We start from the raw sequence: 12,123 nt of genomic DNA on the forward strand, positions 1-12,123 counted from the left end.
ATCGATCCACCCATCTACCGATCGATCCACCCATCTACCGATCGATCTACCCATCAACAGACAGACAGACATATAGATATATATTTGTGCTGGGGACGTTAATACGTTATCGCTTTAACACCTTTTTTTTCTTAATTTTGAAGTCGGTTGCTCAGTGGCTATGAAGACACAGACACACAGACAGACACATTGGTCACAGGGGGGCGGGATGTTGATCACTACTGGCTATGGATGAGCATCATCATATCGTCACAACCAGTGAGAGCCTTTGTTTTGTAGGGCTGCTGCTGCACAGCGCTCATGTGAACCCTGTCAGAAATTGAGCAGCAGGACAGAAACATGGAGAAAAGTACCAGACTTTACATGGGCATTATTAAGTTAATTCATTTCCTGAAGGCAGGCTGGATAGAAGTAAAGTTATCTGTAAGCTGTGTGTAAACTGTTTTACCACAGGAGTAGTTCAAGCCTGAAATATCACCTAAATTCAAAACACGCTGTTGATGCTACCTAATCATTGTAACAAACAGTAAAGGGAGGTTTCTACAGCTGAGGCTGGATGCAGCGTGTGGGAGTGAGTTTTTGACAGGGTCTTGGACTGAAGAAGTCTTCTGGATAAAAGACCAAACGTTTCATCAAAGAAGAATCTGTTCAGAAGACCTGATTTAACCTTGTTAGAGTCATCTACCTGGATTATTGAGCAGCATCAGGACATAAACTGTTCATGATACTCCCTGATTTGGTAAATGGTAAATGAACTGTACTTGTATAGCGCCTTCTATCTTATCAAGACATTCAAAGCACTTTACAACACAATCTGTGTCCTCATTTACCCATTCATACAGCACTCTATTAGATCTATACAAAGCTAATTGAACAAATCATTAGACTAATCAGTGCTTTAGATCACTGCATCAATGGACACATCCAGATGTTATTCTCATTAAGTAAGGTTGTTTTACAATTTAAAATAATTTTATTTAAAAATGAACCCATTGGTGGGCCATACTGAGCACATGCGTGGGCCTGACTTGGCCCCCGGGCCACCTGTTGAATAGCCCTGTGTAGGTAACGAGTGCATGCTTTGTGCAGATCTCCTATTTGATACACCTTGCAATAAAGGGGGTCATGAAATTTCAACATTAAGAAACAAATCCTGGCCAAGTTTCATGAAATTAGTCTTTAAAACTGACCGATACGTATATTGAGAATCAGAAAAAGCTAATTATCAGAATGTACATGTTCTCATTTCAAAGCCTGAATGTGGTGCTGCAGCTGCAGTTTCATGTCGCCAACTTTCTGTAGGTCATCCTTTCCATATACATGAATGAATTTACTTTTGTCACATCATTTAAAATCTGCTGTACGTCCAGGCAGCGTGGCAGATCTGATAAATCTCGTAATGTTGGAAAACACAGCCGACTGCAACGTGCAGGATTTTCAGGAACTACAACTAGTCTGTACTTCCCCCATTTCAAAACCCAAGCAGCCTTTCTAAGTTTCTCAAAGACTTCCCATGACTACAACAAAAAGTCTGGCCCTGATAATACATACAGAAAAAAGAAGTCTGGATCTGTCCTGGCAGTCTCACCTCTTCTATCATGCTGTCGATCGCTTCAGAGAGTTCAGCTTTTGAAGAGTCGCTGGCCACCATGTTCCTCAGTCTCAAGCAGTATTCTCTCAGCTGAAACAAACAACAAGAGAAATACTATGACTAAATGATGTTCAATATGAGCTCTGATGACTGTAAGTTAAAGAAAACATCCAAACGTACCTTGTGGTTGAGAAGGTCGTTCATTCTGCGCGAGGCCTCCGAGCTGTGGGACTCTGGAAAGCATTTCTTTGGAATGACGCCATACTTCTCTAAAAGACAAGATGGTCTATGTTACATTTAGAAAAGTAAAATACAGTTCATTTTTACAAGTTTAAAAATTTACCAGACATCTAAAAACTACTTGAATGTTGTTTGTTTCCAAAACCAAAGTTTTATTACATAAACCCCAGTAAAGAAGAACATATAAATAACATGAACGAACCAATTAGATTAACCAGCATGTCCCACTGCCCTCCATCATTAGTTGGGTTGGAGAGAAGGAACTGGACCAGACGCCCGTCCACTGGCTCTTTCCTCTGTGCCGTCTCCACGCAGGCGTGGAGGAAAAAGTAGCAGCGCTCAATCTGCACAAACATGAACACAAAACAAGGTCAATTCAAAACACGTAACCAAAAACCTTCCCCTTGTATAAAACTTAACTTGTATTTTTTTTTAACAATGTATTTCACAACAGATTAGTACCTGTCAAAATGTACAAACCGGATTCCAAAAAAGTTGGGACACTAAACAAATTGTGAATAAAAACTGAATGCAATGATGTGGAGATGGCAAATGTCAATATTTTATTCGTAATAAAACATCGATGACAGATCAAAAGTTTAATCTGAGTAAATGTAACATTTTAAACGAAAAATATGTTGATTCAAAATTTCACAGTGTCAACAAATCCCAAAAAAGTTGGGACAAGTAGCAATAAGTGGCTGGAAAAAGGAAATTGAGCATATAACGAACAGCTGGAAGACCAATTAACACTAATTAGGTCAATTGACAACATGATCGGGTATAAAAAGAGCTTCTCAGAGTGTCAGTGTCTCTCAGAAGCCAAGATGGTAAGAGGATCACCAATTCCATCACTGTTGCGCAGAAAGATAGTGCAGCAATACCAGAATGGTGTTACCCAGCGTAAAATAGCAAAGACTTTTAAGTTATCATCATCAACCGTGCATAACATCATCAAAAGATTCAGAGAATCTGGAACAATCGTTGTGCGTAAGGGTCAAGGCCATAAAACTCTACTGGATGCTCATGATGTCCTGGCCCTTAAAATGTCACTGCACCTCAAACAGGAATGCCACTGTCAAGGAAATAACAGAATGGTCTCAGGAATACTTCCAGAAAGCATTGTCGGTGAACACAATCCACCGTGCCATCCGCTGTTGCCAGCTGAAACTCTACAGTGCAAAGAGGAAGCCATTTCTAAGCAAGCTCCACAAGCTCAGACGTTTGCACTGGGCCAGGGGTCATTTAAAATGGAGTGTGGCAAAATGGAAGACTGTTCTGTGGTTCTGTGTGAAACGAAATGTCAAGAAAGGATGACGGACCCTAGACCTTTGCACAGCTTTATATGTTTAATTTATTAACCTCTAATAAAGCAAAGTTTATTACTTTGGTTCCAAAGTTAAACTGCAAGGTTTATGTTGATAACTAGTACCAGAATCAGAATCAGAATAAACGTTATTGGAATTGCACCGAGGTACAAAGCGAATATGTACGTACAGTCGTCCGAAAGATGGGCGGAGTGCACGAAGCTGCAACTACAGGAGAGCGCGGCCATTTTATCCTTATCAGATAATAATCTTAAATAGGAAAAGGGGGAGAAACATGAGGGTACCATAAACTATACCAAAGGCAAACCTTACAATCACCCATTCATCTCATAGGCTGCCAGGACCGTTAGCATAACAGTTCATTGCAAATTTGGACGGAACAGCTTGAGAGCCTCTGCCGTTGACCAACTACACAGTTTAGTAACAAGAGTACCACATACCACACTTTATACTCCTGTTGAAAAACTATTATACAGAAATCTATAGCAATGGTCCAGACAAGCAAAGACCTTGTATAACATTTGACCTTGATTTGTGACCTTGGAGCTGGCGTGATCGTTCTCTAGTCATGATACATACGTGTATCAAGTTTTGTTAAATTTTTATTTATTATTAGCATATCAGAAGTTATGTGCCAGAAAACAGGAAGTTTACATACGTACGGTGACCGTAATATAAATAGGCACCAGCTTCCCATGCAGACTGGTAAAACTGGTAACATTACTGGGTTCTTGTAAGTTCCAGTGTTTCCATAAGAGACAGATTTATTTTTCAACCTATTTTGGGCCTGCGTTCTATCACAGAACATGCATGAAAACCGACGTTCTCTTTCTTGGGGTCGGACGAGGACATAAACACCCACCACTGCCGCAGAGATTTAACCATTCCACAGGAAATAACAGAAACATGATTACAACAAGTACTGTGAGCTCCTAAAGTTTAAACATCAACACAAATGAGTCACTGAAGAAGACAATTTAAAACTCTAAATAAATACGATCGCAAACCTCAAAAGCAAGGCATGACATTTGTAATTTGCTCGAGAAAAAAAAAAAAAAAAAGACTAGACTTCTTTTGAAATTATATCAGATTTACAACTAGAAGAAACGGTAAATGGACTGTACTTGTATAGCAGCTTTCTATCTTGTCAAGACACTCAAAGCTCTTTACAACACAACCTGTGCCCTCATTTACCCATTCATACAGCACTGTACTAGATCTGTATAAACCAACAAACCGCTCAACCACAACGGCCCAAGAAGACAAAAAACATAGATAAATACCTGCTGAGCAAACGAAACTTGCAAAACGAAGAAAGTCATTCTTAAAGCTCGACTCATGGCTAATACTACTTTCAGTAGCATTACGTCTTTAACTTGATAAGAACAGCGGATTTTATGATGAGATTAAATTTGGTCTTAACACGCCAGACAAAAGAAACAGGACTAGTGTGAAAAAAGCAGAGCGGTCTTGCTGCCTTACCTTGTCCCAGAAAAAAAGATAGGACTGACTAAACTCAAATTCCTCTAAATTAAATTTCTTCATGAAGGGAAGCCGCAAGACATTGAGGCACGAGAAGATCCAACATCTCCCTGTTGGAAAACACAAAAGAGAGATAGATGTGGTTATTAAGGACACAACAGGAAACAGCATGAACAATACTCTGTAACCTGAAAATCTTGAATCCATTCTTTTCCATGGATACTTCAATGAATGACAGGGACGTTCCTGGCAATGACTTGGGAGTTCAAGCAAACGTTTTTGGTTTTAGATTGTTGTAGGAGCTAGATAAACCTTGTTTCAATAGGGGCACAATGGATCAGCTTTTGACAGTAAAACCTTTAGTGTACATTACGCCCACCAACATATTCCCCAAGTCACGTCAGTCACGATATGACGGCAGCAACATTGAAATATTCGGGGTTGTCGTCGTATTACTTTAAAACAATGGCAACCAACTTTTAAATAAAGGTTTTAGCTGAGATTCAAAGAGATTATGAAGTGACTCGATCATCGCTCTGATGTCAGCAGTCATGTGAAGTTTTGCTCCACCAGCAGTCGATGCACACCAGTTTTCTTTAGAGCAAACAAATCAACAGAGGATGCCATCACTACCACTCCACACAGCACCAAATCAAATCTTAATGGATGCTTTTCATCCATTAGGGCTGTGTCCCAAGTCCTTCCCTGTATGTTCTGAATACTCAAGACTGTTCAGATCCACCTCCATAACACCATCCAGCCATTATCTTTTGCCCACTTCTTCCATTCGGGTCATGGAGGTCACTGGTGCCCATATCCAGCCATCACAGTGCGAGAGGTGGAGTACACCCAGGACATGTCTCCAGTCCATCACAGGGACAGAGACAAACGAGACGAACCATTCACTCTCACTCACACCTAGAGACAATTTAGAGTTACCAGTCAGTCTAACGTGCATGTTTTTGGTCTGTGGGGGGAAACCAGAGTACCCAGAGGAAACCTATGCATACATAGAGAGAACAAGCAAACTCCACTCAGAAAGGCCCCCAGGCCAGGAATTGAACCGGGGCAACCTGCTCGCTGAGAGGCAGCAGCTCTACCAACTGTGCCACCGTTCTGCCCCACTGTAACACCATTAATACATTTTAAAATGACACAAAGTGGTGAGACTTAACACAGGAGGGGATGAATCAGCATACGAGGTGGGTGGGGAGGTCCAGAAGCTGCAGAGGGGGGCTCCAAAAACAATCTGCTGCTCATGGTAGCAGACATCAAAAGGTAAAAAGTGATCCTGCACCACTCTCTGAAAGGTAACGGAGGGTGTCCTCCTTCTGGAGGGTGTCCTCCTTCAGGTTCCTTGGGACACATTTAACAGAGAATCTCGTCTGGTCGTACAAGACTCTGGTTGTAATTAAAGGTCCATCAGGGTGCTGCGCATATATGATCAGGGGAAACAAACAAAAACAAACAAAAAAAAACAAAAAAAAAAAACCACCTGGAAGCCTTTTACCACCTGACTACTGAGAGTGTACTATATGTTACCATGCTATTCTGTGAGGTACACCAGGTGTTCCACACCAGACGGAGACCAGCACATTGTTGGCTACTCCCAGGCTTCACCTGGATACATTATTAGCTCGGGGCATCTGAGCAGGGCAAAAAAAAAAAAAAGGCCTCTAACCTCCCCCTCCCCACATCCATGATATTCTTGTACCTTCAGGCAGGCGGTTCAAACGACTCAAACGCAGGACAGATGGACCTAAAAAGGTTTTACTGAACTCCTGTGATACCTGACACTTCACAGTCAGTCTCTTTAATGTCATTCAGCAGAGTTATGATCGTGGCTCAGTGTAAAGACAAGAGTAAAAGTAAGGAAGTAAGACACATTTCAACAAGACACTTAACTTCCAACACTTTAAAAATGTTTAAATTAGGATACAAATGTATAGATATACTTTATTGTGTTTTTTTGTGCGTTTTGTGTTAATGTCACACAGTGCATTTTTGTAGTTAACATGTAATTCACTAAAACTTGGATGAATAAAAATTGTGTCAAATTATTTAATTGGCAGTTAAAAAAACTGTGGCATACCAAACATCGGTGTGTGTGTGTTCAGGGCTTACATATGATACACACTGCATTTCCTCTTTGTGTGTTTTATGTGTCTCACCTGAGTTTTTCTGGTTGGTGATGGGCTTCCCCTCTGTGGGGATGGAGTGCTGAAAGATATGCACAGTGTCCTGGACAGTCTGTCGGTGCAGACAAACCTCCAACGGGTCGATGCAAGTCGAAACATTCTGGGCCAACAGGTAACGTGGCTCGGACCGCAAACGTTTAGCAAAGGTGGATACCTTCTCTTGACTCAGACCTTTAAAAAATACAGAGTACAACAGGAATAAAAGGACGAAAGGCAAAGAGAGATAGAAAGCAATAGGTTTCCTTTGTTCATAATTCCCATGACTCATCGGTGCACTTTGGGCCGACACACTTCCCATTTGAGATTTGACTTACGAGCACTCCCGTCCTCAGGCGTCTCTGTACTTTTCTGAGAAAATGCCAGATCAATAGATGTAAGCCAACACCTCTTCCTTTAACGGTCTGGAGCTTCACATTTTCCATCAACCATCAGTGGGTGATAAAAGAACAACTTCCATCCATTCATCCATCCATTATCTTTACCCGCTTCTTCCATTTTGGGTCACGGGGGTCGCTGGTGCCCATGTCCAGCAATCACTGTGTGAGGGACGGGGTACACCCTGGACAGGTCGCAAGTCCATCACAGGGCCACATCGAGACAAACGAGACAAACAACCATTCACTCTCTCACTCACACCTAGGGACAATTTAGAGTTACCAATCAGCCTAACATGCATGTTTTTGGTCTGTGGGAGGAAACCAGAGTACCCGGAGAAAACCCACGCATGCACAGAGAGAACATGCAAACTCCACCCAGAAAGGCCCCCGGACCGGGATTTGAACCAGGGACCTGCTCGCTGAGAGGCAGCAGCTCTACCAGTTGCGCCACCGTGCTGCCCAGAAGAACAACTTATTAAAGTTAAAGAAGCCAATTGAAAAGAGCTCTGACAGAGAACACAGTAATAAGGAAGGGCAGATAATCGAGAGTGGATATTGAACAAGTGCAGATCAGAGTGGGCTGTTAGGACTGACCTGGCTCCATGTGTGAGAGGAACACACTGGAAAGGCCAGTCTGGTCCTGCTGGATGAAGCACAGCGGGGCACGCACTTTGACAGAACCAAACGGGAACCAGTGTGTAATTCTGTTAATAGCACTGAGCAATTAAACATGGACAGGGACATTGCCTAGTCATGCATGAGGCCAAGAGTTCGACCTTTCTCTCTGTCTCAGCTGCATTCTGTTATTTTCCATCGACACAGAGCTGAAACCAGCAGCTCAGAACGGTGTCAAACTTCATTACACTCATTTTTTACTTACAAGTTCATCAGATCTATGAAATGACAAAGCAGGACCACATAGACCCAACACAGGTAGGGTGCTGGTTGAAGCAGATCCTACAGAAAGGCAGGTTTGGGTGCGTGTTCAGGCTGTTGAACAAATGAAAGCATGAACTGGAAGAGCAAAGAGCACGGTGGTTTTCTATGGAGTGGGGCCAGGCGGACCCAGCCTGGGTGACTTGCACATTTACACGCGAGTGGTTTTACAACTGCTTTTATACAAAGTAAGCACTTTGTTGTTCCAGTCATGGCTGCATGTGCCAAGGTCTGAAATATATGGACCCCTGCTGGAGTTTAAACAAAGGTAATGAAAATGTTATAATGTGCCTCGTCATAATAACAGAATGTATTATAATGCATTGATGATGCGTTTGAGGTGATTTAACCAGTTCACGGGTAAAAACATATAATAATTCTCCTTTAAACGTAGACTGAGACATAAAACCTGAATTACGAAGCTGTTTTCAGGTGAAGTGACATGTACACAGCATAATAAAATTAACATAAAAACAGATGAGACAAGCAAATTCCCGCTACTGGTTTTTGACAGTTTCGTTTTGAACTAGCCGGCTAATTCAGGCTAACACTTGTAGTTCTTCTATCGGACATCTTTCACTGGTAATGGTTGGTTAGTTCCTGTTTCCAGAGTCTGTCTGTCTGTGACAACCTCCCGGCGTTTTTATCTTCAGCTGTCATCTTTACTGACAGAACTGAGGTGAACTTATTCGGCATGGCTAACGCGCTGAATGAACGCTAGCTTTAGCCGCTTAGCTCCAGCAGCTGTCAGCCTCCAGCTACAAGAGGAACGTTTCGTTTTGCTCATAGTCGACAGAAAGAGAAATCGACCCGACGGAACCAGAAACTTGTGAGACCCGACCTACCAGCTTCCATGTTCCCGAGGAGCCTGAGGAGCGGGGACTGATGTGCCTAAAAGTCGCCGGCTCTTTGTTTATCTCTGCCTCCGACAGCCAGTCAGAGGGACCACAGGGTGCGCTCCGTTTATGGGCTCGCGGACGATGCTTGACGTGGCGGGTGGGCGGGGTTTGAGAGCTCACGTTCCCGCTTTCAGAGTTCACTTATTAATCTGTCACTTAATGAAGCGAGCCAGTTCACTTAAATCAATTTAATGACGCTATCAAAATAAATGAATAAAGATGATCCTTACGTTTCTGAGTCACAGTGTTCCAGTGAATCTTTAACTCGAATCAGCGACTCGACTCATCAAAGTCCACAGTGCTTTTCTGGTGAGTCTTTAACCCAAATCAGACACAACTAGTCTTGTTCTGCAGCATTTTTCTTGTGAGTCTTTAACTTGAATAACAAGGATTCAGCTGGGTTTTTTGTTGTTGTTGTTTTTTGGCAAGTCCTCCAATTTATGGATATAGTCTCCCTGGGGACATTTAGGATCCGAGTTAATAGAGACCTCAAACTCACGAGTCCTGATTCAGTGATTTGAATCATTAACCCGTGTGAGTCAGCACTTGACCAGTTTAAAGCTGTAAAACATACTATTGTGTCCCAGTATGATCTAGTCATTTTGTGCTCTGTGAATGGGTTTGGAAAGTGTAATTCAAATTTTAAGTTATCTTATTTCAATCACAATGCAGCTTAAAAATAAATATTTAAATTTAGAAATTAAAAGGATGGCAATGAGAACTGAAAACATGGTCAATAAGTGCTGTACATAAAAGTAAATGTTCTCATCTGATTATTTGTCCATTATTCTTCCAGTTAAAACACTTCTTTATAATTTGCATTTACATCTTTGAGAGAAAACGCTTAGCTTACTGTTCCCTTCCGTACCAACTAAAGTGCATTTGCACTGTGATTGTTCAAAGCCTTATTTGTAGCCCTGTGTTCCTGTCTGTCTCATAACGAGTTCTGTCAGGGAATGAGGAACACAGTGTGTGGTTACCAACTGGTTCTTTTTACTTTTTTCAATACATTTTACACATGAACACTGTTTTTTTATGACATAGATTGTAATGAAAATAATTTCCAATCTCCTGTTGGGCTTTGTGGGAGAAAGATGTTGAAATTTCAAGAATAGTCAGCATTGTTCTCCCTTTTAATTTGGTTAAAAACTTTCCAGTTGTAGATGCTGCTGTTAATGCAAGTTTATAAAGACTGAGGGAAACCTGTTGATTCTCTGGCTGTCATTGAACATTTTCAGAATGAGGCACCACCGTTTCATAATTTATGTCTTTCTGCTTTACTTCCAGGACTTTGTCATACTTTTGAGATCTGAACTAAGCTCAGTCTATCATTCATCCCTCACCTTTTTCTTCTTCTTTCAGTTGTTCCCTCTTCAGGGGTCGCCACAGCGAGTCATCCTCCTCATGTCCTCTGCATCCTCTGGCCTCACCCCTACTACCTCCATTTCCTCTCTAACTGCATCCATATATCTCTTCTTTAGACTTCCTCTTTGTCTTCTTCCTGGCAGCTGCATTTCTATCATTCTTCTACCAGTATACCCACTGTCCCTCCTTTGGACATGTCCAAACCATATCAGTCTGGCCTCTCTAACTTTATCTCCCAGTTGTTCAACCTGTGCTGTACCTCTGATGATCTCATTCTGTCCATCTTTGTCACTCTTTAGGAGAACCTCAACATCTTCATTTCTGCTACTTCCAGTTCTTTCTCCTGTCTTTTTGTCCATGTCTCTGTCTCCAGACCATACAACATATCTGGTCTCATCACGGTCTTGTAAACTTTTCCATTGACCTTTGCTGACACCCTTTTGTAGCAAACCCCTCCTGAAACTTTTCTCCATCCACTCAATCCTGCCTGGACTCTCTTCTTCACCTTCTTTTTTACCACACTCCACATTTTCATTTTAGTGGACTCCAAGTACTTGAAGTCCTGCACCTTTGTGACTTCTGTTCCTTATCCTCATTGTTCACACATCTCTGTTCTGAAGTCATGTTCTGGTTGGTGGATACGCAGTACATCTGTCCGATTAGTGCATCTGAACTGCTTATTGCATCAGGCTTGTGGGCTGCATGGGGTGACTTAAAGAGTTACTCCATACAAATGAAACACGTTAAAGTCTCAAGACAGTAAAGAATGGTTGGTGAGAGTCTCTCCACTTCATTAACCAAAGTTACAATGTAACCAGTGACGGAGAAAGTACTCAGACACTGTACTTAAGTAAAAGTACAAATAAACAGACAAAAATGTACTCTAGTAAAAGTAGAAGTACCACTTTAACGGTTTTACATAAGTAAAAGTAAGTGCTTGCTTTTAAAAATACTTAAAGTATTAAAAGTAGCTGAATGTATTATCTAATGCAATGGTCTACACATCTTTAAGTACCTACCATATGTATATTTTCTGTAATACATTAATAGTGTTGTTCCATTTTAATGAACAATGCTGCAGATAATACATGTTTTTATTGTGTTTACTCTGTGACACAGTTCACACTTGGACTTGTGATTCTGTGTGTCAGAATTTCAGGGATGACCTGCAGAGTTAAATGCCATTAAGCAAAATGAGAAAGAGGAATGATTTTACTTTTGAAAGTTTTTATTTAACACAAATCAAAACCAATGTGTCATTTTAACTGCAGTAAGTAGCATTACACACACCTAACAAAGGAATATCTGATCATTTCACCTCCAGTTTGTCATCAACTCTAGTTAAAATCTTGTCTAGTCAACCTTGTAATGGGTCAATATTGAACAATATTTTAACTTCCTGACACCATTTTTAAAACTTGGACCTGAGTGTTGAGACATTTGGAGACATCTATTGTCTCCTAACATCATGAACTGACACATTTTAATATTGCAGCAAGAATTTCTTGTTCAAATTCACAAGAAGTTGGTTTTCAAAGTGTTTTGAGTTCAGTCTGGCTCTTTTGGGAGAGAAAATCTGTCCTGTTGTACTAAACAGTCTTTCAATAAGGCCAGTGGCACTCCAGTCTCCAGTGGAATACATTTTGGGTGCGTTAGCGGTGCTGTGGGTGCACTCAGCTCAATGATGTATATATATATATATATATA

The 12,123-nt window shown here is 41.3% G+C and overlaps 1 protein-coding gene across 1 annotated transcript; it reads right to left on the reverse strand.

Annotated features, from left to right (window-relative positions):
* Window positions 1-1,588: 1,588 nt before the first annotated feature.
* On the reverse strand, window positions 1,589-6,934 carry LOC119411169 (bleomycin hydrolase; the record flags this gene model as incomplete). The annotated part of the gene is given in 5 exon segments (XM_037678097.1): window positions 1,589-1,681; window positions 1,772-1,860; window positions 2,034-2,175; window positions 4,642-4,751; window positions 6,813-6,934. Coding segments are annotated over 4 exon segments (387 nt in total), but the record flags the coding sequence as incomplete, so codon positions are not given.
* Window positions 6,935-12,123: the final 5,189 nt, after the last annotated feature.

The sequence above is a fragment of the Nematolebias whitei genome, chromosome 6, assembly GCF_014905685.2.
Source record: "Nematolebias whitei isolate Nwh7 chromosome 6, NemWhi1, whole genome shotgun sequence".
Lineage (NCBI taxonomy): Eukaryota > Metazoa > Chordata > Actinopteri > Cyprinodontiformes > Rivulidae > Nematolebias > Nematolebias whitei.